This window comes from Phalacrocorax aristotelis, chromosome 3, assembly GCF_949628215.1.
Source record: "Phalacrocorax aristotelis chromosome 3, bGulAri2.1, whole genome shotgun sequence".
Classification (NCBI taxonomy): domain Eukaryota; kingdom Metazoa; phylum Chordata; class Aves; order Suliformes; family Phalacrocoracidae; genus Phalacrocorax; species Phalacrocorax aristotelis.
The window spans coordinates 2,680,172-2,708,041 of NC_134278.1; the positions used below are offsets into that span (position 1 = coordinate 2,680,172).

The 27,870-nt window shown below is 47.0% G+C and overlaps 2 protein-coding genes across 25 annotated transcripts in view; one reads left to right on the forward strand and one right to left on the reverse strand.

Annotated features, from left to right (window-relative positions):
* The window catches only part of HMBOX1 (homeobox containing 1), a 127,616-nt gene extending 109,383 nt beyond the window's left edge, over nt 1-18,233 (forward strand). For all 20 annotated transcript variants that reach the window (XM_075086507.1, XM_075086509.1, XM_075086516.1 and 17 more), the window contains one exon: nt 1,260-18,233. In XM_075086507.1, the coding sequence (XP_074942608.1) occupies nt 1,260-1,397 (138 nt within the window). In that variant the 3' untranslated portion in view covers nt 1,398-18,233. The remainder of the gene's footprint in view (nt 1-1,259) is intronic.
* A 7,125-nt stretch (nt 18,234-25,358) lies between these two features.
* KIF13B (kinesin family member 13B) overlaps nt 25,359-27,870 on the reverse strand; it is a 127,723-nt gene continuing 125,211 nt past the window's right edge. For all 5 annotated transcript variants that reach the window (XM_075086533.1, XM_075086530.1, XM_075086534.1 and 2 more), the window contains one exon: nt 25,359-27,538. In XM_075086533.1, the coding sequence (XP_074942634.1) occupies nt 27,246-27,538 (293 nt within the window). In that variant the 3' untranslated portion in view covers nt 25,359-27,245. The remainder of the gene's footprint in view (nt 27,539-27,870) is intronic.

The window sequence follows — 27,870 nt, forward strand, 5'->3', positions numbered from 1 at the left end:
AATTTATTTGACAGCTGGGCTTACAGTTTGGATATTGCCGGTTCTCTGTCTTACCATTGAAAACCAGGCCCTATTTCTGATGTAGACAGAGAAACATGCACACCTCACTATAAAATTTATGCAAGAATTGTCAGACTTTTAGGTCTGATATTGTATGGCCATTTTGCACCTGGAGAAGGCAGCCTTTCCTGTTCGTTGATTTTAAAAATTTTCACTGCGGTCCCATAGCAGCAAAGTTTCTCTGTATTCGTTTTGCTTGCCAGCCATTGCAGCCGTCAGCAGAGTGGTCCTCTTACAGCTGAGAGACTTTGCTCTTTAGAAAACAGATGAAGAAATACATGGCCTGTAGTTCAGTGGGCTGGTGAACCTGGCAGTATCATCACCTGCGTATTTGCATTACAGTGGTTCCAGTCCCCTGGCATCATTGCACTCTTTCTCTTAGCAGCCTAGGAGGTTTTCAGCAGCTTTGTCCCTATACCTGTGTGAATTCAGTGTCTTCACAGGATACTGGCTCAGACCAAGGGTTAGTCTAGGCTTGTATCCTGTTTCTGATTGAGGTCAGTAGTGGTATTTAAGGAAAAAGTATTGTTAAAGAACAGGACAATTATAGAATGATTTTATTACAGTAGCTTCCAGCTTCTGGAAGACAGTAGTTTTGAGAGGCTTCCTGAGCCAGGCTCTGTATCCACTTTGTTCTTAATTTACTAATAATTTGTAATAAACATTTACCATATCAACCATCAGCCATTTCTTTTCCAAGCTGAAGAACCTGAGCCTATTTAGCCTCTCCTCGTACGGAAGCCTCCCCGTGCCTGCCTCCCTCCCTCTGGGCTGCTGTCCTCTCTACCTTTCCTAGTTCTATTGTGTCCTCTTTCAGTGGGATGACCAGAACTGCATATTCAAAATACAAGCGTAGCACAAATTTGTACAGTGCATAATGATTCCTATCTTAGTTTGGTTTCCTGACATACATTATGTATCACTTTTACCTTTATAATTTAGTATTTTCCTCAGAATACCCTCCCCCTCAAAGTCCTCTCTCGAAAATTGGGTACGCCACGCCTTGCCCCGCTTACCTTTGTCTGCACAGTGAGGGAAATCTGTCCTAAATCAATTGCATAAACTCCTTTCACTTTCTACCCCTGTAATGAACGTGCAGTTTGCTGCCCCTAGTCCGTGACTTTACACGCTAGTTTTATCTGCTGGTTTTCTACTTATGGAGTAACAATGCTTCTCTCTTCTCCTTTCCGCGTGCACAGGATGACAGCACTAGCCATAGTGACCATCAAGACCCCATTTCATTAGCCGTGGAAATGGCAGCAGTAAACCACACCATCCTGGCATTGGCCCGGCAAGGAGCCAACGAGATCAAGACAGAGGCTCTAGACGACGACTGATACAAACAAAGGGGAGGGTCAAAGCAAGAAGTAACTTAGTTTTAGACGTAGCACCTTAGCAGACTTTCCTCGGTCCTTAATATGTGTTCTTACAGTATAACTTTGCAGTTTCTTGTACGTCAGTTAGCTGTTAGGGTCTTGTTCTGTGAAGATGGCATGGTGCCCTCAGCCTTTGCATATACTCTCTCAGTATTAATTCCCAATAAATAATCAATCAACCAACCAACCTCCCTCTCCCAGCCCCAGTGGCTAGAAAAATCTTGCTGCTCTGTCTTAGCATTCAAAGTGCTTCCAGGTATTTTAGACAGCCCTCAATTACAAGTCTTAGGCTACACTTAAAAAAATCTTGGATACCCTTAGAGATCGTGTTAAAAAAAAAATAGTCTGTACGCTTTTCCTTCTCTGAGACTGAAAGGATGCAAGCTGAGGTAGTGGCACAGGGTCGATGGACGCCAAATCGGGAGTGTCAACAGAGAGTAAAAAGAACACTAGAAACCCCACTTCAGCATGGGAATAAATTATTTCCAGCTGCAATAAGCCGTGCCTCATTGGTCATACAGTGACTCGATATACTTTTGGGTGCTGTGCTGAGAATGTCCATTGGAAACACATTCACATATTTCGGTTGATGTTCACATAGTCAACACAGACATCCTCTACTCTCACAAGCTGCGTGGCTTAGTGGATAAGTACTGCCTTCTGCCTCTGGGACCATGATTGAAGCCCAGCCTGGGATCATATGAAAAATGAGCTGAATGTCTAATGGACAACAGTCCACTTCTCAAAACCACTATTCATTATTTGGCATGGCTAGCAGTGCCTGCTCAGAAGAGGTCTAGACTCTATCGATCTGTCATTAACAGTTACACCTTTTCTTCCTCCTCTCGCCTTTTCTGTCCCCGCCCGACTCCCCTCTCCACTTTGCCACTTTCAAAAGCAATGTTTTCCAGGAAGGTTATTAAGGTCATAAAATGGGTGAGTGGATTTTTACACATCTGTGTAACTAATGCCTATGTCCTGACTAGCCTGAAAGGTTATTGGAGAACTTTGGCATCTGACCTTTGCTTGATAACCATCAGAGCATAAATATTCTCCTAAATACGAACTTTTTTTGTTTGTTTAAAGGCAGGAGGATCTCTTACCTGAGAAATGGGGTGTGAATGTTTTGTGTTCTCTTTACTCTGTCCTTGTTAAGACGTGAGAAAGCTATACTGCTACGAGCAATTTAATTAATAATTGGAAGCCATACTGATAATGGATGTGGTAATATTTGTAAAGCAAACCTACTTTAAGTAGCAGAAACTAATGGAATTGTTTTCCTTGATCATATGTAGCACTTTTGTTACTTTTTTCTTAAAGATATTTATATTTGATAAGTCTTTTTTTTATCATTTGAGAATTCAAAATACCAAACAGCAAACTTGCATTACAGAGTCACCCTGCGATCACCTTGTCATCTAGTATCTAAATGATGAACTGTGTGTGCATCTAAGAAAATTACATCTGCTGGCATTGTGTGGAAATGATCTCCTGGCATCCTGATAAAATGATATGTTGCTGCCGGTAAGAGGAAACATTTCAATGGAAACAGCACGGGAAGTGTTAGAGACGGACAGGACTGTGTTACATTAAAAGTAAAAATTAAAAACCTATGTAAATTTTTGTATATAGATATATAAAAATCTGCATAGTGTTTCCACAACATTCCATTTTTATCTTCCCCGTTTGTGTGGGAATAGCTTAAGAAGGGGAAACCGGCTTAGTCTGAAGGATGGGTTTCTCTTTTCTCCCCTCCACTTGTAAAGGTGGAGGGAATGAAGGGAAGTTGCTATTACTTGGCTTGTTGTCGTCCCTTCCTCGCGCTTAACTATCAGATAGCGTCGTGAACTCCTACAGTGTGGCTCATGGCAGGTTTTTAGCCAGCCTAAACCCCTTTGAGGCTGAGGCTAACTAGATCGTCTTTACATCTTGTTAATCTTGTGAAAATTGCTTAGGTAAGTGTGGAGGAGATTTTGTGCTTGCAGAGGGCACAGGGTTGGCACCTCTTTGTCTCCATAACGTTGAAGATATATAAGTAGGGCTTGGCCTCGTCTTTCATTTATGGATTTCATTGGAAAATTTATGTGCTTTCCTTAGATATAGATCACTGAAGCAGAATGAAGCCGTCTTTTTTCTGTTTTATTGCATTTCTTGAGTAGGCAAATTCATAACTAGCATCAGAGCAGACTCGGGAAGGAAAGGAATTGGATCAGTGACCATTGCACCTTTGCAGTTTTTTTCTTAATGTGTGTATGAATGTGTTGGTACTAAGGAGTGAAAGGACGGGGAGAGCTTTTATTTCTATTTTTGCACAGCGGAGTGATCGAGCAAACTATAGCCTTAGTGGAATTTTACCTGCTTATTCATACTACAGTCACACGCCAAGCTGACAAGCAACATCCACGATTTATAGTAAGGCGATTTTAATAATCGATGGCCTCTTTACATTGGCATTGCCGCCACCGTTTGTTCTGGCTGTTTCATTTTAAAAAGAACAGACAGAAATTGTTGGACAGCTGCAATTTTAAAAGATATATTGCTTACTATACCATCTTAAAAAAAAAAAAAGTAATTGTTTCCAGCATCGCCTTTTTAAAGCAATAGGGAAGAATAAAAATAGTACTGGAACTTCTGTGTCCTGATTGTAGGCTCATGTGATGCGGGATCATAGTAACACCACTAAAACTGTGTCTATACCATCTAACATAGAATAATCTAGTCTTAATTCTGTTTGCCACTGGCAGGTAGCTGCTGGTCTCATCGTGCATGAATATCCTATCTGAAGCTTAAACTATTAGCCCCCCCCCCCCTCGCGAACAACTGGAGATAGGCAGAACCTCCTTGTCCGTAGCTTCCTGGTGAATACCATCCTCTCACCAGAGAAAATAACAAATGGCTTAACTGAGGAATCGGACACTTAGTTCCGTGGTATCAGTTTTTGGTTTGCCCCTGTCCATTTTGGCTTTTCTTTGACCCTCAAGAGGTACGAGGAAAGAGTAAGACTTCAGCTGTTATCAGGATGCCCATGGCCGTCTATTTCCTTTATTCTGAAAGTTCACAATGAACAATTTGCAGTTGGCTAATAACTGTTTGGTTGGTCATGAATTAGCTAAAATGGAACAGATGCTGGTGCGATGATATCGTGCAAAGCGGACGTGATCTGAGTAAGAGAAGGAATTAGTGGAGAGCGTGTCCTGGAATTCAGCCTTTGTTCTACCTTTTTTTCTGCTATATGGGAGTCGTCTTTGTCTTTGTGTCTCTGGATTTTCTTGAAAATTAAGCCTCGTTTTTGTAGCATTGCAATTTGTTGCAGCCAATCTGGAATTACTGCAGTTTGTTCTCATGTGGATTCCCTTGAAGTGGATCTGGTGGCAGACTAGATCTACCTTTGTGTTCTGTGAATAGAGAAGAAGTTAAGATGCTTCTCTTCTGTGATGGGCAGAGATCGCTTTTAACTTTGTGGAGTAAGTTCTGGCTGTTATTTTGTCACTCATGAAGTCCTTATACTTGAGTTGTTGTCTCTTACCGTCTTCTTAAAACAACAATTTCTACCTCCACTTCTTTTTTTGGATTGTTTTGGTTTTGGGGTGGGTTTTTAGGTTTTGGGTAGGGTTTTTTTGTGGGTTTTTTTTTGTTTGTTTGTTTTAATTTCCCCACCTTATTCTTGAAGTATGAGATCCCAGACGTTTGCAAAAGCACGAGTTGATAAAAATAAGTTGACAGAGCAATGAGTGGACATGTTATCCGTTGATGCCCTAGCGTTATAGACATCTTCTAAATACTCTTCCAATATGCGTATTGTTACAGTGTAATCCCATTGGTCAGGTGTTGGATGTGAACGAGTTGGGTTTGAGTCAGCAGTGCACCCTTGCAACAATTAAGAAATCTCATTAGGAAGAGCCTTCAGCAGGTGAAGGAAAGCATTTAGTCCCCTCTGTTCATCGCTTGTGGGACCACACCTGGAGTACTGCGTGCAGCATTGGGCAGGAGTGAGTCCATCGTAGGGCTGCTGAGGTGAGAGGGGTGGAGCACCTGCCGTGTGGTGAGAGTCCGTGAGAGCTGGGTTTGTTCAGGCTGGCTCTGGGGGCATCTTGTATTTTGTTCTTCAGCTGTCTTAATGGGTGGGTTTAGAGAAGACTGAGCCAGGCTCTTCTCAGAGGTGCATGGCAAAAAGGTGAGGGGCAGTGGGCTCAAACTGCATTGAAGAAAATCCCAGATGAATATAAAGAGAAATATCTTCATACTCAGAGTGGTAGAACAGAAAGGCAGTGGAAACCCCATCCTTGGGGATATTCAAAACTCAACTGGATGAGGTTGGATTAGAGGCTTCCAGAGGTCTTTTCTGACCTAAATTATTCTGTGATTCTGTACAAACCTGCTCAGGTTGAGGTGTTTCCTAGTTCTGATCTATACATGTTGTCTTGTTTAAAGAAATTCTATGAATTAGTTGCTGGCTTTTTTTTTTTTTCCTGTTCTGCTATTCATGAAAAGCTATCTTTCTTATTCTCCTATTAGAGGGGAGCTTTATTTGCAGGGTTTGGCTCCAGGTTCCAATCAAGCCATAAGTGATAAATTTCATTAATTGTTTGCTCTGTTTACACAGTTCTTCAGGGATATTTGAATTATTCTGTTTCTTTTATTGCCTAACATCAGACTGGTAAGTTTTCCATGTTTCCGTAACATCTGTGCTGTAGATCAGTTTTTGCCTTCGTTTGTGAGGATTTATCGTTGTCTTGCTGCTGTGAGTGCAGGCGGAAAATTTCATACAGCTGAACTTATTAGAGGAAAAATTGTAGTTAACTTAAGCCCACCAGTGACTGCTATGATAAGCTACAAATTTTTGGTTCAGTACATCATTAATTGGTGATTATCAGGAGCTGAAGGGACATGACTAGGAAAGAGTCACATTATACTCCTTTTCTTTCCTTAAGTCTTTGCTGTTGGCCACTGCTAGGAAGAAAAGCTTTTTGGTCTGATTTGGGTGTTATTTTGAAGAGAAATCACAGTGGTGTTTGCGAATATGGACTGGCATGGGGTCAGTTAGGCTCCCGAGTGTTGATATCTGCCTTCAAGGAGCATAAGAACATGGAGATGAGTTCGCCAAGATTTTGAGTTCCCCGATGTGGTATAAAAATTCTTCACAACGAGATGCTGCTTGCAAAAAAGTAAAATGAAAGCATCGTGCTGGCCTTCCCCCGGAGTAGTTGACACTGAGACGTGTGGTAGTTGCAACAGGGTTCCGTAAGGAAACAGGTTTTATTTTTCCTATAGATAAAACCAGCAAAACTGGTATAAGGGTTTTCAAAACTCAGAGCTGCTGCCCCTAAAGCACTTAATGCAGGATCTTGTTTCCCCACATGTAATCTTAACTCGAATGCAAAGCTGGACTCATGCCTTTCTTTGCAAATTACTAAGACTCAGTGTGAGATTTTGCCCATGGTACTGAAAGTTGTGGATGTTCAGTACGAGAAGATTTTTTTTTCTGCCTTTATCCCCGAATTCTGCTCATTTTAGATAATAATTTTCTTGCCAGAAGGTTTATGTTCCACCTCCCACCCCAGCTACATCATTGTGCAGCCCTCATTCCTCAGCGTTCGTCAGCGTCTTTCAAGTTCATTGGAAAATTACCAGCACACTCTAGGGGTTTTTTGTCAAAATAAACTTTGCTCTTATTTTAGACAAGGCTTCCCACCCAAGTAGCCCGTGCACTCTCTGAAGTCATTTAACTTGATAATATTATTTCTATCAAAGTCTTAAGCTTGTAGGCAATAATCTTGAGTTTGGGGTAGTTTTGATCATTTGGCAGGAATCTTTGTTGGCAGGTTTGGACTTAAAAACTGTGTTACATGTCAGTGACCGAACGTGTTCATTAGACAACTGAGGATTTTGTGTCTGTGTTAGTAGCAGTAGTCGGGGTTGTATCGTGATCCCAGCTAATTTAGTGGAGTTTTGTGGAGTCAGGCATTTTCACTGTGATTTCTTGGAAGGGAAGGTTGATGGCCTGACCAAAAAGTACCTTGCAGTTCCCAAGAAGAGTTGCAGAGACATTTCAAAATAAAACATTCCCCCTTGGGCTTTTTTGTAGCTGGGATATTTACTCAGGATACTGAATCAGTTATTGGCCAACAGGCATTTGGCAAGCTGAAAAGCATAGCCGTAAAACCTTCATTTTAGGGTCTGTTACTGTTGTCCAATTTATGGGGTTTAAACTGTCCAACTAAAGATGTTGCACATTAACGAAAAAAGGAGGCATGCTAGAGGTGGCAGCTATGAATTTGAATTTAAAATACACAAAAACTATTTTCCCTCTTTTGTGAGAAATGTATTCTAACTAGAAAAGTGGACTTAGTCATTTGAGGACTGTCAATAAGATGACAGCATTTTGGTGTTGGTTTTTGTCCAACAAATGTAAACAAAATCAAATAAATGAAAGCAATCTCAGTGGCCCCAGTGAGACAGAGATGTGGGGAGAAAAATTCAAACATCTAAAGAGTTGTCCTTCGCTAACCTTGGCCTTAGGTTTTATGACTTGAAAGTAGCTAAGAATTGTTTGCCCGTGCCTGTTCTCCTGTAGGCATCCGTTGAACGTAGGTGAGGCTGTGGCTGAGATGGTATCGGCACAATTACAGTCATCGGTACAAACTGCTCTTTGTTACGGTTCTTCTGTCACACTCTCTTTATGAAAATCCCTATCAAACTTTAGCTTGAGCTTGCTGGAAGAAGTAAACAAATACATTTTGTTCTTTCAAGATCCCAAGATATACACTGTGATGCCTGCAACGCGCTTATTGGTGTCGTATCCAGGCGATATTATTGACAGCTTATGTCACGGCGATAGAAAAGGATTTGCCATTTTGAGTGCGGGGGGAAAAGATTCACGGAACGTATTTTAAATGCCCCTTTTAATCAGGCTGATCGAGAAAACTAATAGGTTGGATTGCTGCAACGTTGGGCTCTTCCCCGTTCTTTCCAGTAAGCTGTGGAGTGCTCCGGCCAACAGCTTAAGCACGGGTGAACTAAAACCATTGAACTGGAGTGAACTGCGTAATGGGCCTTTGATGTTTCTGCATGTACAGTGCATCTCTCACTCAGATGGCTTGGCAGAAGGCTCTCTCTGCCATTTATTCCCTCTCTTCTCTCTGCTGCTCAATGGAAGCGGGTGTATTCTGCTGATCAAAACATCCAGCACGCTTCTGCTAAATCCTTTCAAACTGCAGCCAGGGTAATTGGGATGGGTAGGATAAATGCATAAGACTATGGCAGTAAAAGTGATGGCAGTTCTTTTGAACGACTGAGTGTCCTCCTGACATGTAATTAGCTGCTTTAGAAAGATGTGGATTGGCATGGTCATAATTAAAAGGATTTCTGTCTTTTCTGTGATTGAAAACAGAAGATCTTCCGCCCCCTAATTCTCTTTAATACCAGTGTTATTAGTGACACTTGGAACACAGCTACTTCGTAAACTTAAATAATGACCTGTTCCTAATGGTAACTTAAAACAGCAGGGACTGAAACCGAGTTTAGTTTTCTATGCAAAGCTGCTTCTCTTCGTTTTACGGTTCCCACCCCGCTCCAGCTCACGTATGCGTTGCTTCTCGGTAAGAAACAAAAGGGACGTTTAGTTATGTGTGACAGCATGATTACCGATTACCCAGCATTCTGGTTTAGCTCTTCTTGATTTGTTACTCAGTTGTAGTGCTGAGGAAGATTAGCCATGGTCCAGGACTCCACTGAATGACCCACGCTGTGTCTTCACCCTGCCCGCAGGTAGAGGGTACCAGTCGCACTGTTGTCCTCCGGTTCCTGAAGCAGGGAACGCAACTAGCTCTTCTGTGCCGCTCCAGGTTCCCCTTCGTAGCGTCTCGGTGTGGAAGCCTTATCAGCCGTTGTCGCCAAGTGTATAAGCGTGTCGTCCGCCAGCTGTCTGCTGTCTCCTCTTGCAGTTAGCATGGCGTACTGTTACGAGCTAACTCACCTTTTCCTTAAGAAATCTCAAGAAGCGCCTGCAGCTGGATAGTCGGCTGGACAGCATACTTGCCACTCGCAACAGGAGAGAATATATGGTGGTGGCCTAAAAAAACATCGTCATCTTGCTCTGATGTGTTGCTAGATTCTGAAAAAGCATCTGTCGTAGGGTGTTACGTGCCTTTTTATTCCGTGCTTTTGTGAGAAACGTTATCTGTTGACTGGTCTTGAGCACTGCAGAGCCTGTGCTCCGTTTTCGCCCATAAGTGTCTTGACCGTATTTTTGCATAGTGCTGTTCTGCTGTAGTTACTTATCAGACAGGTTTCCGGAGTTTTTTGGTATGCAAAGGTGCATATAGAGACGCTTAGTCAAATTCAGAAAAGTTAGGAGGTTCCTAACTCCAACAGGTTTGTAAAAGAAGTTAGGAACTTGACTTCTGTAGGCTCTTCTTTAAATCCCCCAGTTACTTTTTAGCTTCTTTGTACTGAAATACTTGTGTAAGTCTCATCCAATGTCACTGTGGTTCAGAACAGACCTGCGGGTCTCGGGTACTTCAGTTCTTCCAGCGCGGTTGCCACTGGTGGTACTACACTCACAGTAGCAAAAGTAGCAACTTCTTTTCCAGGACATAACGTTTTTAGACGTTAACTTGCTGCTGTCGCTGGCCTCAATTCAGCTTCCTATCCTCCTCTCCCCACCCCTTCTCCTTAACTAATTAAAGTCTTCCGTGTTACAGCAAGATGGCGTATGTAGCTTAAATAACCCACCTCTATAATTAAGAGGTTGACTTTAGCCTTCTGAGATCTATTTTACATCATTTGAGATTTAAAAATACATTTTACTTACAAAGTTTATCTGACAAATCGCTCAAGGAGGGCAAAGGGATAATGAAAGTAAATTATTAATTAATATTTCTCACTCAATGTAGTCCATTAAGAATATTAAGCATATATTCCGTTCCTCAAAGCACATTTGATTTTGGATACTTTTTTTTTTTGAAGTCTGCCTGCAGATCAAGTTGCTGCTATCTCTGTTCGGCAGGACTGTAGTGGCAGTACTGGAAATATCCTTCAGGAGCGAACCAGAGCCAGGAACTCAAGACTATTAACTCACTGACCAGTTTTTCCTACAGCCATTTCATTTATGCGTTAGGGCAAGCGGGCAGATCTTTTTAAGACCAAAATGAACTTAGACTCTCCCTTGACACCTTCAAGCTGTTCTTCTGTTCAAAAGGTTTGACATAATTTTGGAGTGGAAGGTAGCAGCAGGAGCATCTCGCCTTCCTGCGTGTTGGACAGAGAGGTCTGAGTTTAGGTGGAGCTACGCTGGGTACAGAACGGCAAAGAGGAGATCCGATGTGTCGCTGGGAGCGACTGAGTGTATTGCACAGAACGTGTAACTACGACTTGAGAAGCGTAAACATCTTGGGTGCTTTATTAATGAGGGAGTTGAAGCAGTTTATAAATGCTCTGGAATCTCCAACGTATGTTTCTTTGTGCCAGCATGCCTTCACAGCACGCCATTCAGCACTATCAAGTTGGTTTGGGAGTTGTTGTTGGAATTTGAGGCATGCTTTTGTTCGGTTTGTTGCCGAGGTAGTTGCTTATGGGTTTAGCTACACCTCTGCGTTGTGGCACTCAGCTGCTCAGTCAAATTCTGCAACTCTTCCTCTGCTAAGTCACAGTCCTCTTTCTTCAGGTGCCAATAAATAGGGCTGAGGTGTGGGAACAGACCCACTCAGTTGCAGAGCTTATCGGGGTTGACATCCGTTGCGAATCTGCCCCTAGATTTCAACAATACTCACTTATTAACGCTGGGATTTGTAGCAGAGCAAGAAAAAAACAGTCCTGAAGTTGCATGGGCAGTAATTCAGTTCAGTGAAGTAGGCTTGAAAATTGGGTTAGGAGTAACGAGTCAACAAGTATCCATGGACATTAAGAAGGTATTTGTAAATGTGCTGAGAAAAAAAAATATTCCATTTATGTTTATAAATCCATTGGATACAAACGGTAACATTTTTAAAGAGTTACGTGGAAAAGGCAGACACTTTCCCTTAGGGGATTTTTTTGTTTGGTTGGTTTTGCATTTGGAAGGGCAGGATGGTTCCTTCATCCCATTGGATGAAGTAGGTAGAAGAGGGAGTTTGCATCAGAATTTGGGAGGCCATCTAGTGTGCAAGGTCTCCTTGTAGGTGATAGACTGGTCCCTTCTGGCCTTAATTGTAAAACTCTGATTCCAAAGAAGTAGACTTGTCTTTTACCGTTATAACCTGTTCATAGTATTTAATAATTTATAGAGATTTGAGTACTAGAGGGGTTCTCTGCCGTAAGAACTTCTTTGAAAAGTATGACTTTCCATCAGAGAACATATTGTGCCTTATGTCTCTAAACCACGTGAAGTTCTGGTTGTGTATGATAAATACCTTTTTACGCTTTGTACTTCTGCCATAATGGGAATCAAACAAATGTAGTTTTGATAACAGGTGGTTTCTGTATGCTGCCGTATTGCTGGGGTCTGCTCCAGTATCTCACAGGTTCGGCCTATCTATTCTACTGCCACAGCGATGCATACTTCGTACCCATCGGTGCTGAGCAGCTAAAGTAGCTCTGGAACAGCGTTATTCTGTTCAACTGTTCTTTTTGCTTCTTATTTGAAAATAAACAAAAAAAACCCCACTAACCAAAAGCCCAGGTCAGTCTGAACTTCTAATCCTAAATTCTTTGTTCCTATTCATTGCAGTAGACATTCGGGTACGAAAATCCCGGTTAAGGATACGTTGCGATGTTCTTTACTATTACCCGAGAACATCCAACATGAAAATGGTTCAACATGAAGAAAATTTGAGTAGCCACGACCATTTCCTCTAGCTGCAGTGCCTCAAGCAACTGTTTTTTACAAATACTTTCATCAATTGCCAGAGTGCTTCAAAAAATATCACAGCCACCAGAAGCCCTCTTGCTAAACTGATGTCTCCTCTTATTCCCTACACTGAGCCTATATTTCCTTGAAGGAATTCCAGACGAGTGTTTTGAGCTACACCTCTTCCAACTGCTCTGAGCCATTCGCTTTCCTCTGAAGTTGATTCTTGTTGGTACCAAATTTGTCACACGATGGTTTCCCGAACTTCGGTTCTTCTCATAGAGGTAACTACTTTTGTCTTTCATCCAAGCTCCCTCACACCCTGGTAACCCTGTTTCTCCTGGTTTGCTGGTGGTTTTCGCATACTGAAGTGCTCTGATCTGAACCCGTTGTTCTTACGGTCTCTGACTGAGGGGCGTAGGTTATTTCCACCCTAAGGAAAAGCGATCCAGTGCTGAAGCTTGCGTTTGGTTCAGCCTTCGGAAATCTTCCGAGCTTTCCGCTAGCCCAAAGACCTCGGGTTTTTCCACCTTGGCTAGTTAGCGGCCCTCCTCCCTTCCCTCCTTTCAGTTTTGACGCTTAGATTAGAAAATCAGGGAAATAGGAACTTTTAAGTGTAATCTTTGGGGGTTTTTTTATTACTACTTGAACAATCTGTTTTTTTACTGGGAAGACTGGTACTGGTACAGCAGAATCTCAGCAACGTTCCAGCAAATTGCTTGCAAAAGTAAGGTATATCGCAGATACGGCAGCGCTTCTAAACAGACTAATTGAGGTGTCTTGCACCCAACTACAGTGCTCAGGTTTATCCGTTCTGTTTAGTCCTCCGTGCTGTTCGCTGTTTGCTGCCTCTCCCGCTGCTGTTAGGGCTCGCGTGTTGCTCTCCGTGCCCTGTCTGCCCTTGCGCAGTCTTCGGTGACTTTCGCCGTTTTGATTTCCTTCCTCCCTGCTTCCTCTGGTTTCTCCTTCTTCTCTTTTTCCTGTACAGGCACTTTATTACCTTCACAACTTCAAGCAGCGAATTTATGGTTAGACATTTTTTAGTTCTTTGGCTACTACTTTAGTCCAAGTCAAGAGACGCTCAGCCTTTCCTTTTGCCTATTAGACGGTGCTGTATCAGTTGCTTCCTCGAAGCCCAGACATGCTGTCCACAGTGAGTACAAATTCGAAACATTTTGTCTACTCTGACCATTAAAAAAAAAAGAATAGCTCATAAATTAATCCATTTTACAGCAGGATCTTCACTTGGAACCTCTTGTGTGAAATAAGGTAGTTCCAAGGTGCTGGACCGCGGTTAACGGGGGGGGACAAGGTAGTAGCATTGTCTTCTTTCGTTTTCTTTCGCCTCGCTTGCACTTAGTGTTGGAACCTGTCCTCATGGGCGCGGTTGGTTTTTATTTTATTGGTGAGCGTGCTCTTGCCTTGCTTTTGTCAACGGGAGGGTTTGGGGCAGGATGCGTGGATTTGCACGGCTTTACTGTGTGCTGGATCCCCTTGTCACTTCCTTCCCCAGGGTCTGGGATCAATTCTTGCAGCCAGAGTAGCTTTTTATTATTTTTTTTATTTGAAGTCGGTTTAGATTTGAAGATGACGAAAACTTGGAATTACTTTTCCAAACCGATAATGAAAAGAGAGTTTGGATTTTGATCTTGCCATCTTTCGGTATTATCCGCTGAACTTTCTCTTTCGGCTTCCGCCTACATCTAGATGCCATCTTGAGACTTGTGCTGAACTGAAGCTGGCGCCTTGTTCCTCATTGCGTCGCTCTGGGGTCAAAGCCCCGTTTGCTCTTTCGAGGGGGACAGATTTTCCATTTCATCACCCACCGCAATACAAACTCAAAAGCAAAAACCCTCTCGCCTTGCTTTTGGCTCTAGCCGTGCCGGTGTCTTTCCGAATCTCGTCATCCGCCGACCCTCCTTAATTTGCTGCCGGAGCTGTTGAGGGCTGCGGGCGGCGCTTCCCTCGGCGGCGCTTCCCTGGGCAGCGCAAGCGCTGGGCGCGCTGCTGCCGGCTGCGACTGGGAGGGCGCCGTCTCTCTTTGGGAGGCAGATGTCAGATCCGATACGATAAAGCGACATCATCGTGCCGCAGAACCACCGTAAGACGGGCTTTTACCTTAGAGATAATACAGGAATAACAAATTTAAACTAGATCTAGTTCAATAGCAGTTCTATCAAAGGGTGACAAATAGAAGTCAGTTGTGTCCATGGGGAGCACTATTTTCTAGACGAATCGCCTTGGCTGTCTCCCTCTTGGTCTTTATGATCTTCCCAAGGCTGACGAAAGCCTGGGAAGTGTGAAATATGTGCAGTACTTTTTTAATTTTATTTTTTTTCTTAGTGTCAATTTAAAAAGTGCCTAAGTGAGTAACAGGACTCCAGGGTGAGCTGGAGGAATAGGATTAGACCTCATTTCCCTTTTAAGGACAGAGCCCTCCCCGCCGTCCCTCCGCACCTACGACCCCAGAGGAGCGGTGGGAGTCTGGAGCCCTGCAGAATCCAGCTGGAAAGAAATGCCCGCTCCTTCCTCACGTGTCCTCCCTCGGTTTTCAGTCTCTTGTGGGGATCTTGGTAACGAATCTCATTTCTCAGCCAAACCTTTAGCAATCTCCGGCCTGGGGGGGACGGTGAAGAGGGAGAGGCTTGAGCAGAATTCGGTAGGAAACTGCCTCTTGGGTTGCAGACACGAACCGCTTCGTGCATCAAACGCGCCCCTCTGGATAACCGTAGGTCTGAGGCTCTGGATGGAAAAAGCTAACGCGCGTATTTAATCATCCCTTTTTGGAATCACAGAGGCAGTTTCTTCCTATATTCTTAATTATTTCTAGGCTTATGATAGCGGCACCTGCTAAACATTTTGTCAAAATAATTGTGACTATTGGCAGGTGGGTGTAATTTTGTAAACATACACGAGAATTTTATGTGGGGGAAAAAACATAGATTTCAATGCTAGTTTAAAAAATCGCATTAAGGGAGAATTTCTTCTGACCACAGTGAAAGGAAATAACAGAACACTATGAAGGTGCATTAGTACCACTTAAGGATTCAGAAAATGAAAGCAATCCATATGTAGATGTTTTATTTTTCATTAGTAATAAAATGTTGTTTTCACTCTGACAACTTAATAACGCACGAGTTGGGAAAGCCGAGGAAATTACTGTTGGCGAGAGAATCTATAAGGACTTCTCTTCTGCAGAGAACAGAAAATGAGCTTGTAGGATGTTGATGGGTGTTGATATAAGCAATGATCAAATGGGAATCTATTGCTGGGGTACTAATGAAAATAAAGTGTTTGTGGAGCCTGTAACACACACGGACCGTTCGGCGTTGTACCGTCGCCCTGCTCTAGAGATGCCTTTTTTTAACAGTGTTTTTTTATTTTCTTCTTTTTTCTTTCCTAAACCAAGCGATTGTCAATAACAGTGGTTGTAATTGAAAAAAGATTAATGTAGCAGTGAGCGTTGCAAACCTAGAAGCGAGAAGGCGGTGGAACAGTATCAGAGGCACAAAAGTGAAGCAAAACCCCCAAACAAAAACCCCAGCAAAGCGCCGGGGAGTCGCGTTTTTGCATTGCAAGATTTTGTGCGTCTTAATCGTGTTCCGCTGTCTCGCTGGCTGGGGGCCGGGGGGTGTCGTCTCGGCCACGCACCTCCGGCAGGGGCGAGCGAGCGCGGGATGGCTGGCGGTCGCCTGCGGTTGCCTCCTCTGTCTGCCAAACGCATCGGTCACGCCCGACGAGCTGCGTCCCATCTCCACGACCCGCCAGCGCGTTGCTCCGTGTCCGTACGTTCCTCCGTCGGCATCTTCCGCTCGCGTATTTGTTTCTCCCGCCGCGTGCCCTGACGAAAACGGCACCTGTGTCTCATCTGCTGTAGGTGTTCTGCCTACCTCAAGAGGTAAACATGGTATCCTAGAGTTGTATGTTCACAGTCTGTTCTTCTTTTTTTACACGAGCACTAGCGCGCGCACACACACACACACTGGAATGTATATTCTCCTCCCCACCCCCACCCCCCAGTAACCTCTTGACCTGATCCTTGCTGTAGCCACCACCAACTCCTCTTGCAAATTGGATGCTGCTTTAAATGTGAAAACAAATGTTCAAGAAGCTATAAAACCTGAATGAAAGCTAAAGCTGAATTTATAAAGCCTTGTTGCATATGAGCCAAAAGTGCAAAAAGCTCTATATAATGAACTAACCTGCCACTCATATAAATATAAATATATATAAATATATTAAAATCAGACTGTTCTACAAAATTGTGTATTTGTATTTTTGTGTACGTACAATTTTCTGCTAAGCAGAAGGAGGATGTAGTATAGGATGATGTGAGAAGAGATTTTGTTTAATCATATTTCTTTGTTACTTATTTTTGTTAACATCCAGATGCCTGTCTTTGTCTTATGTGTATGACACTGTTCGAAAGGTGCAGTATCTCTCTCCCGCCCGCGCATTAAACCTCTCCCACCGCGGAAGAGTCGGGCGATGCTACACGTCGTCATCAAACCCCGCAAATACGCCTGGATCTTAGCAAGGGCTGCTCGTTCAGCTTAAACACTATCGAGTTCGCGCTGGCGTTGAGGGGGCGCGTTGTGTCGTTGCTCCTGACGGTCACGTCAAATATTCCCGCGCCGGCTGATCGCTTCTCACGTAGGTGTTCCCCGGGCACGCTGCCTGCTCCACCCGCGGTCTGTGGTATCTGCTGCTCGGCCTCGGCCTGGAGCTTCAGGGAAGGGGGGGTAAAAAAACCATGAATAGTGTAGATGGGAGAGCGGATGAACAGAGCCGTGTGTTAAAGTTCCTTGGGGAAGAAGAACAGCCAGGGAAGCCGTACGGTATGTCGCAGGGGAGCGAATCTCAGGTAACACCACCGCGGAGGAAGGTGCTGCGGGAAGCTCGTCTTCCCCAGAGCTCTCTGCACGCTGCCGAAGCACGGGGAGATTTTTTTTTTTTGCTTTCAGGAAGGCCAGCAGGCAGCAAGGGAATCGGTTGTAACGTGCCCCGCGCCGCTCCCGGCACGGCCCTCCATGCTGGGAGTCGTGCACGAGCCACGCGCATCTCTGGCGGCTCGGGACAGCTTGACTTGTAGCAGCCTCGTTTGATGGGGTCCGTCTTCTCATGGCTTGATGCCCTTGCAGTAAAGATACTGATTTTTAAGAAGAATATTCTAAAAAAATCTTCTCCAAATGACTGCGTTTACCTGCAAAGGGCCGAGTGGGTCTGCTCCGTCATTTGCCGCAAGGAGAGAAGCCATCGTTTTTCTCCCTTGGTGCGCTCGGGAGTCGTTCGTTGCACGTGACAGTGGAGAACGGCCCAGGGGAAGAGGGGGGGCCGAAGGAGAGCTAGACGCAACGGGGTGCAGTGGAAAAACTAGCGCAAAGCTTTGGGCACGAGGTGACGGACGTTCACCTTCCGGTCCCGCCGCAGGCCCTCGAGGCAAACCGGTCCTTCCGCGTGCTCCAGCGTTCCCGTCGCCGCAGGGCAGGGGAGGGTGAGCGTCTGTCCCATCTCCCTCAGGCGCCTGGTGCTGCGGCAGTCTGGAGTGTCAGCTTCTTCCCTCGTGTCCTTTGCTCTCTTGCTTTTAAATATACATTTTTTTTCCCCTTAAATTTAAGTTCTAACATTGTTTTAACTGAATTTTAGCCCAGGGAGAGCGATACTGCATCTTTACATGTAGGGCTCATATTTATAACAATGTGTAATGACTGTAGCAAAAGTCCTTGTTTCTATATGTGAATGGACAGAGAAACAAGTGCTCTATTGTATTGATTAAAATAGTTAAAATGAGTCCTGTATCATTGTATCTCCTATTCTGGATTAGTGCCTTTTGGACAGTAGACTGTTCTGTAATTAAAATGTAGTATAACTGCTTTTTTGTACAGTTTTGTTTTAATAAAACTTTTTTTTAATTTGTGTTTATTTTAGTATTGTACCTATTAGAAAATAAAAATGTATAACTCAACAACGAAGCATTTCTTCCCTAGTCCTTTCTGTGTGCGAAGCTGTCGGGGTGTGAGAGGCCTTGGGCGCACGGAAGACCTAAAACGTGCCATGGGAACTTGGTCAACATAGAAAATATTAACTTGTTTGAGAAAAGCTGAGGTCTTTGTGCCTCCCCTGTTTTGTAACACACCCTGGGGCAGAAGCACCTTTCAGACTGGTCCTTGTGCCTCTCTGAGACATCAGGGGAAGGGGGAGAAAGTAGCTAAAAACTCTGCCTCGATCAGCTGCATCAGCTGGGGTGTGGGGGATGCTCCTGGGGGAGCGGGGTGGGGAACTGCTGTAAATCAGCGCTGGCTCTGAGCTCGAGTTGAAGGCTTTGCCTTCCCAGAACTGTCGGCTTTTGAGCCATTTTTCTCATTGGTTCTGTTTCCTTACGCATTAAGCCCCAAAATGTTTCATTTTGGTCTAATTCCCGTAGAAGGGGTGCCCCACGGGAAGCGCTCGGCCATTATGGGGGAGCTGGTAACACCGCTGACCGTCGGGGCCCGAGTCCCCAGGCTCTTGTTGGAGGGGAGAAGGGGGATGTGAAAGGACCCACACAGTGAGGGCAGGTGGGGTGGGGGACGGGGCCTCTCCCAGCGTGACCAGGCACACGCACAGAGTCGAGTCACAGAATCAGTGAGGTTGGAAAAGACCTCCAGGATCACCAGGTCCAACCCCAACCCAACACCCCCAGGCCTCCTAAACCATGGCCCCAAGTGCCACGGCTGCACGGTGTTTGAACCCCCCCAGGGACGGTGACTCCCCCACCTCCCTGGGCAGCCTGTGCCAGGGCCTGACCCCTCTGGCAGGGAAGGCATTTTCCCTCATATCCAACCCAAACCTGCCCTGACGCAGCTTGGGGCCGGTTCCTTTCGTTCCAGCACTTGTTACTTGGGGAAAGAAACCAACCCCCACGGCTCGCTGAGGCGAGCCACCCCCATCGCTGCCCTGGGCAGAGGACGAAGGACAAAGCGCTCTCTTGCTCTCTGCTTCACAGATGAAAACGAGGAATGCAGAAAAGCTCCATTTGGAGAGTTTTTATTATTATTATTATTATTTTTAAAGAAACATAAACAAAAACCTCTGCTCCCACCTCATTTTGTGCTTCTTCCCCCCCCCCCGCCCCAAGGAACCAGATGATCAGGGTGCACCTTTGGGGAAAAAAAAACAAACCCCAAAACAAAGCACTCACCACAGGGCTGTGTCCAAACCCCCCCCGGGCACTCGGCCCGGCTCCTGGCAAAGCGCGGCTCAGGTGAGCCGCTCCCCACAGCGCCGTACCCACGCGCGCCTCTTCCCTTGGCTGCCGCCTCCAGCGGCTCCAGCGACTGCCCCACTTGCCTGGTGCGGCAAAGGGCTTGAAGACAACTGAGGCCAATGAAAGTGGTACTAATTTGAAGAAAAGGGGGAGAAAAAGGTGTTCTTTGTGGCTTTTTTTTTTATTATTAATTTTATTTTCCTGCTCGTTTTGATCGGTGCCTTTTAAAATGCAGCTTTGGCTGACGAACAGAAAGCAGAGCGCGGCTGCGGCGCGGGGAAGGTGTTACAACCGCCTTCCAGGAAGAGCAAGGTTTGAACAAAGTAACAGCACTTCAAAAGGCTCCTGTGTTTCAGCCAAAGATTATTTCTTTTTTTCCAGAAGGTAAAAACATTAAAGGGACGTGGCATTAAAAGAAAAGAAAAGCAGCTGTATTTTCGTGCACTGATTGCAAGACAACACCGATAAAAATATCCTCTGCCAAATGACTTTCAGCAGGGATTGGGGAAGCAACATGTTTGTGGCTTTAAAAAAAAAAGCAGCACAAAAACCCAAATAAAAACACCCCTTCAAAAAAAGCTCGTGTCAAACCCTGCCAGTGTTCCCAACAAGAAGCCAAACCTTGGATAAAGTGTTGCCAAAGGAAGAGGCAATACCATGCCCTCGGGAGGGCGTTTCAAGGACACTGCACTGCCCCGGAACGGGTTGCATTTCTCATCCCCCCGAGGCTTTTCTGACCAGGGTTCCCGCAGCACCGACCTCGCTGCCTGTGCCTGCACCCGCAGAGCAACCCCGCAGCCACAGCCAGGCAGAAGCGGCCCCGGGAGCCCCCGGCCGCGCCACGCAGGGCCCCGCGGACGCCGGGGCTGCTCGGTGTGGAAGCAGCAGCAGGGATACGAGCGGAGAGGTGTTCTTTTCCGCCGTGCGCTGGCTCAGTTCTGGGGTGGGACATGCAGCGCAGGGCACGGCGCGGGTCGTTCGGCAGCGCTCCTGCCTCCGAGCGCGGCTTGTGCGTTATCAGGAGGCTCTGTCAGCGCTGGCGTGACTCACCGGCACCGCCGTGCCCGCGGCAGCTCCGTGCCGTGGCTGCTCCCTGGGCAAAGGGACAACCTGCAGCATTGTCGCAAGCGGTTCGGCCCACAGTGCGCGCAGCCAGCCGAGCGGGCGGCAGCTTCACCGAGTAACGGGCATTTGCTTGGTGCTGCCGAGGCCTGGGAGGGAGCTGCAACACGAGGAATTTGTAATTTGCCTCTCTTTTTTAATTTAAATTTATCTTTGTTTGCTGAGTCACTTCCATTATATTAATTAGAGACACTGACAATCTGTAAGAGGCCCCTGCCCAGCCCCTCCACATTCCACCCAAAGCCCCAGCCCGTGACACAGCCCAAGAGCAGACGCCTTCGGCAGCACCACTGCAAGGAGGCGGCGGCAGCGGGGGGTCCCGGGGGATGATGTGAGGCAGAAAACCCCCATGACAATGGGGAGATGGTTTGTCATTTGGTTTTGTTTGTGGGTTGTTGGGTTTTTTCCCCAAGAGCCAAAGCTTTTCCACCCCAGACCCGAGCAATGCAACCGCGCTGCTGGGCCTCCTGACCCGTGTGACGCCGCTCCCTGCGGAGGGAACTGCAACAGGGCCAAGTGTTGCTTAGGAAATAAGCCTAAATAAACCTAAAGCTATCCTACAAGGAAGGCTGTAGGACGCAAGTTGCCGTGACCATGAGGAAAATGCAGTTTTCCTTCCTCTGGGCTGCACCTCGCATCCGAGGGGTGACGCCAGCCACGGCCACGACCTCCTGCTGCCAGGAGAGTGCTGCCCCCGGCGGGCTCAGGCTGCTCGGAGGGCGCTCCTTATTTTTTCAGACTGGGCTTGGACAACCCCAAGACCAGCTCACGGGTCTTACTCAGTCTGGACGCCCAATCCTAAAATAAATCATTTCTTCAGCCTTACGTCTCGGTTCTCGCTGCGAATTCAGAACAAGGACAGAGGGGCTCTGGCAGCAGCCGCTGTCCCTTCCCCTCGTGCCCGGCCGCTGCTCGTCGGGGCAGCCCCTCTTCTCTTCCGTTTTAGGGAAATCGGGGAAGACCAGGCTGCGACTGCATTAAAATAAGCGTTAGTGCTAAGTTCAGTTGGAGCTGGTTTTCAAGGAAGAACAACCTGCGCCCCAGCTCCCTCCCCACTAACCAGCTCCTGGAGTTTTAAGCAGTTTCCTGGGAAAACTCGCCCCACGGCAGCCGGCACCCGCCGTCCCTGCCCCCGAGCACTGGGGCCGTTCGCCCCGTTCCGGGGGGCTGCGGCAGCTGGTTTTCACAGCCCGTGGGGGAACAGCAGGAGCTGAGGAAGGAAACATCATTGCAGCGACTAAGGGCAGGGCCGGCAGCGACAAGCCCTGTCCAGTCCCAGCACAGGGAGCACGAGCAGCCCTCCCTCCGCTTTTATTTAGCGCAATGACACGGAACGTGAGCATTAAATAAAGCCTCCCCTTGGCTCAGCACAGCTCCGTGGAGCCCCGGTCTGTGACGAGGGTTCTCACCCCTGAGCGGCCGCAGGCAAAGCGCTATTTCCCTGAGCATCAGGAAGGAGGGGGAATCGAGGGAAGGTAAAGCCGTGGGTTTCCGTTCGCCCACGGGAAGGTCCCTAACTCGCAGGCAGCAGCACCGAAGTCTTGTCGGAAACACATCTCGGCCCCCTCGAGCAATGCTGCTCCGTGGAAGGGCTGCGAGTGCATCTAAATCTTCCGGTGATACAACGGGGATTAACAACGCGCAGACGTACCAGCTCTAGAGATGACGTTTATTTCGGTACTGCGGGCTGCACGGCAGGTATAATACAATATTACAGTAATTTAGTATTGTACAGAAATAATTAAAAACTTTACAGCTCATTACAAAGTATCTTTGGATTTTAGCTCATTTAAAGTACACCGATGGACACGTAACACCACAGTGTAAATTGCCGCTCTGTATATACAGACCCACTACATTTACAGAGGTGGCAAAGGCTCCCCGCCCAAGACGCGGCGGACGCCAGCGGCCCGGGGAGGAGCGGCGCCAAAGCCAAGGGTGTCTGAAGCGAGGCGGGACGCGCCGATTCACGCCCTGCCGGTTATTGCTCGGAGCGCGGCTCCCGTACCAGCTTCCGAAGCAGTTTGGCAGGGGAAAGCGAGGGGGAGAGCAGCTGCCTTCTCCTGCTGAACAAAAGCACCGCTCCTCCCGAGCGGGTAAGGCCGGTGAAGGGGAAATGTCTTTAATGCATCCCTGCCGCTCTGCGCCCTCTCGCTGGGTTTAAGGAGCCCCAGGCCACGTCCCTGTTCCCTCCGCTGCGGCATTCAGCTGCCGGAGCCCGGATAAGGCTTAGCCAGGCCATGCCGGGAGGCTCTGCTGCCGGCTGAACCCAGCCTAGCCGGGGGCTCGCGGGCAGAGAGCAGCAGCCGAGCCCTTCCTGGGAGTGAAAAACATGGTGGTACTTTAGGAGGAGGGTGGAGGGAGCAGAAACCGAAGCAAAGTTGGATAAAGGAGATCTAGGAACAAGACACTTACACGTGACCCCAGCTCAAGAGCATTTTGTAGCGTGACCAGGCTGCGCCGTTACTTATCACGATCTCCCTTGCCTAAAAGCTAGGCAGCCTCAAGGGCGGTGGGACACCCAGCCCCGCGCGGCATTGCTTCGTTGCTGACCCGGGGATAAGGCACTGCGAAACCCAACTTCTTGTGCAAAGAGCTGGCAGTCCCAGCGCAAGGACGACACAAGCATCACACAGAAAGACTCAACAGCTCCGTTACCGTGCAAGCAGGTCCGGACGACTCCCAGGCTCGTTTCGTACAGGTTTTCACGACTCATAGGTAGGAACGAGGCTTCTCGGTTCGTAGGAAAGCAAAGAGGTGTTGAACAACCTGCCTCATGGGCAGCAGCGGGGAGCTTCCATCTCAACCGCTGCAAAACTCTCTTCTTAAGGACGTGGGCAGTGTTGCCATGCACAACTCATCTCTGTTAGTCTTCCTCGACTAAACTACATCATTAAACAGGTCAGATCCAGGCCCTCGAACTGACACAGTATTAATTTGGACAGAGAGATCAAAACACCATGAGAGCACTGAACAAAACACAGGAAGAAGTCTTGGCTTGGCTTGAGAAAACCCAAAAAGTCCCCTCAAAAAAACTACCACCCCCTTGGCTGGCTCAGAGGACACGCCACCACGCTTCGGAACCCCGCGCGGAGGCAGGGACCCGCAGAGCTGCCCACACGGGTTCGGACCCTTGGGTTTCCTACCCGCCGACCCCATTTTCTACGCCCAGAATCCCGAGACCCACTGACGGTTCAGGGATACACAAAGCACGCTCGCACCACCGAGCAGACACAGGAGATGAGACACTCGCTACAAGTTACAGTTCCTGCATTAAATGTTGTTCTTCCCGGGATAAAGTGCATGAAAATATTGGAAAATATGCATAGCTATTAATGCTCCAGCCTCAGTTGCTGGGCGGTTCCAGTTAAGAGCACCTCCTCCTCTATGCTGAGTGTAGAGTTTTTCTAATGTTATCAATAAAAATATATATATATATAACCTTCATTATGGTTTTAAACTGATTTCGGGTTAGTTGGCTTAGCTGGTGCAAAGTAACAGATGGCTTTGAGTAGAGGGACGTGCACTCACTGTGCCAAAATCCTGGAAAACATCTTTAGAAGAACCCTCGCGTGCCCAGGAAAGCCGGGGCGAGCAGGAGGGAGTCAGGGAAGTCCTCTAAGAACGTCCTCCCGGCCGAATTTGATTTGTTTGGCTTTCTGGAGGTTGTGCCGCACCGGGGCCATTCGGTTAGGATGGCTTCACTTCTGGGGCAGGGTGGGATTTGAGGAGAGGTTTCACCGTCAAACGAGATGGTAAAAACCAAGAGAGCGACGAGGAAGGTCCTCCACCGAAGTCCACCAGGCGCTCTGTTCGCAGAGCCACCCTGTCACGCCAGTCTTCTGCTGGTGCTGCAAAACGGACCAGCCGTATTTAAGAGGTTTGCTTCCAGGACAACGTATCCTAGAGGAGGCAGCGAATACGTTCTGTTCAAACCGCGTTTCATACCCCTCTAGATACGCCCAGCGTGGTTCTGTAGCACGACCGAGGGCGGGTGGAAGAGGAAATCCACCCCGTGTCAGGCGGTCGCAGCCTCCGGCTGCGCGCTCCAGATGTGCCAACACTGAAATACGTCCTTATGTGCCCAGAGCTGTAGTACACATTCGGCCAGAGGAATTTATGGTGGGTAGAATAAATAGTGAACTATTAAGCCAACTGCCTCCTGCTTGACCCTGGCACTCCCCCACTTGGGTGCCTCTACGTTGGTCCTGGAGAATTCCAGTCTTCAGAGACAGCGGTGCAAGAAAAGAGGCTTCAAAAGGACTTGGACAGGTTCTTCCCTTCATATCTCCCCCAAAGGGGCCACCTAGCAAACATCGAGAAGCCTTAAAGATATCCCTAAGTCCAGTAAATGAAATGCTGAGACTAACAAAACCCAACTAGCCGTTCGGGGGCTGTTTCACATTAGCTAACTTTCTGCAGCACGTCAGAACAAAGTGCAATTAGAAAAAAAAAAAAAAACGGGAAAGGTGGATTTTAGAAAACTTCCGAGGCAGTATAAAAGACATCCTATCAATTAGCGGGCAGCCTTTCATCAGCAACACTCGTCGCACCCCAAAACGAAATGTCATTTTGTTGCATGAGGCGCGTCTATAAAAACAGCTGCAATTTTAAGAACCCAGGATTTTAGCGTCTGCATTGTTAGTCGCTAAATTTCTCCCACCGTCTTGGCTTGAACGGACAGGAGCTTCGTGCAAAGGAAAAGGGGGGAAAAACTGTACACTAAAAATACCTTTAAAAGCTGGTCTGTACATTTTATATTAAGATTTCTTTAGGAAAATTTAGGAAACACTGAAACTAGTTACACAAAGCGGAAAGGATATACGATCCCTGGCAGTACTATGCATGCTGCACTGTAACCCAGCCCACTTATCTCTGCTACAGATTAGTTTCTATTTTAATTTTATTCCTTCTGCATAAATGATATTAATTACAGTAAATCAGCATAATTATCTCCTTCGCTAAGCATCCCTATCTCCTTTGATGACAATGTAGCTTTCCCTTGGACCTCTGAACCAGATGGCTAAGGCACTTAGATACCCACGTGCAGCACAGGCAGCGACGAGATACTTATTAAAGTTTAATCATTGATTCGGCATCCTAAATATTCCCCACGTAGATAAAACGTCTATTGCTCAAGCTGTCCAACCCCCCCCCCCCGATGACTAAACAAGACATAAACATCTCAGAATATAAAAGTCCGTGGCCTTCCTTGATTTGTTAGAGAATGAGCGCGCGTACGTGGATACGTGCGCATCTGTGTACGCACACACGTGCGGTAACATGTAATTTGCACCACAGGCGGTTAAAAAACTAGCAAGGGTTACCAAAAATAAAAATCTGGTTTTATAAAAGCCAGCCCAAACCTCCCTCTTTCAAGAGAGACTCGTTTTGGGGACGACTCTTCAGCTGTTCAAGCGGGTTGGCGTTCGTGCGCCGCTGGGATGGTTTAGCTGGCGGCGGAGGCACCTCCTCTTCGGATGGACGCTGGGTACGGCGCTAGCAGAGCTCCTCTGTGCCACGGCAGGCGGTGGATGATTGTAAAGCGCAAGCATTTCATATTTTTTAAAATAATAAATAAAAATAAATAGACCGGATTAATCCCATTATAAGGACAGCGACCCTCTGCATCGCGTAACTGGTAAAAATCCAAGCGTCTCCAAAGGCTGGGTGGGAATTTTGAAGCATGTCAGTGCCGATACCTCTGCGAAAATCCTCTTGGCCCAAAGGACAGAACCAACGAGAAGAAGGTCCTGCCGCTTCGGTGCAAGTGAGAGAGGGGATGCGGTCATGGGGTGAGCACACGTTAAATGGATTACAGACAGCAAATTCGCTCAACTCCCCTCTTTCCTAAAAAAGAAGGGTTCAAAAGTATTACAGAGCGGGTCGCGGGCCTTCTCCCGTTCCCAGCAAATCAGCTGGAAAGATTGTGCTGATTTCCACAGAAGGAGAGAGGGACGACAGGACAGCAGTCGAAGTGGGCACTGGGCCCAGGCCACACAACCAAAGAGCTGTTGCTTTTTGAAATAAAGGGGTTTGGGGGGTTCTTTATTTCCAAACGAAGTTTTACGTTCGCTTCTCTGCCTGTCTGGAACCACCGTGACCTTGCCCTTTCACCACGTATTATGCGATAGGGACACAGCTCTCACAAAATTAGAAAAGAACTGTTATTTTGGGGAGGTCGGGGTTGGTTTGTTTGTTTTAGAATTGCCAGGCACACCGAGAGAAGCACCGGTGCGTGGGCAGCGTTTTGTAGCTATTGGAAAGCCACGCTGTAATTTGAACAATTTACGTGTCCCTTCCATCTCTGAAAGGCGGGAGAGAGCAGAGTTTACACCCACCCACCGCCACGAGCTTTTGCCGGCTGCCACCAGTCATACCCTGAAGCATCACAATTTGTAACAGGAAACGAAGGACGTAGATCCAGCACCATGACAAGGCAAAGAATTAACACGTCAATCACCCAAAGCAGAGGAAAAAAAAAAAAACAACAAAAACCCTTCATTAGTGTTTGCCACAAACTAGAAGTTCACACGCTTGGTTCGGCCTCCCGAAGCTAGAAGACCTGCTCCCCTGGCTGCGTCGCACGGTGTTTGCTGCGGTGGGTAGGGCTGTCTCAGTTTGCCCAGGATTTCCTGTTCTCCACGTTTTTCTGGCTCTTCTCCGGCCGCAGCGTGGATCCTCCTTCGGATTTCGCCAGGGCGGTGAGCGACGCCAGGTTGGAGGCCGACCCAGAGAAGTTGCCACTCTTCCTGTTCTCAGCGGCGGCTCCTCCTTGCAACCTCAAGCCGGTGCTCCGCCGCCTTGCTGGTCCCGTGGCCTTCTTAACTCTGCCTGGTTTCACAAGCAATCCGTAGCCTGGGTTGCATCTGAAATACTGCTTCCCTCCAATCGAGCCATCGTTCTTACCTTTGACAAGAAGAAAGAAAGATGATAGACAAAATGGCTTTTATTCTGTGCCCGTGGTGTGCTGCTAGGTGGGCACCAGAAGAAGAAAGCAAGAAAATGCTTGGAGGGAAAATGATTGTTCCCTATAAATATACTCTGAAAGTAAAGACCCAGGACGAGAGCGCGCTGTGGGCACTAGAGGACAAAGCTGGCACGAGAGTGAACGAATCTGCAGATCGATACACTTACTGATACAAAGACAAGTCCTCCAGCTCCCAGAGGAGTAGGAGTGGGAGCTGCCTTCCCACAGGAGGGAAGATAAAAAAATATCAGCCGGTTTTATATCTGACCTT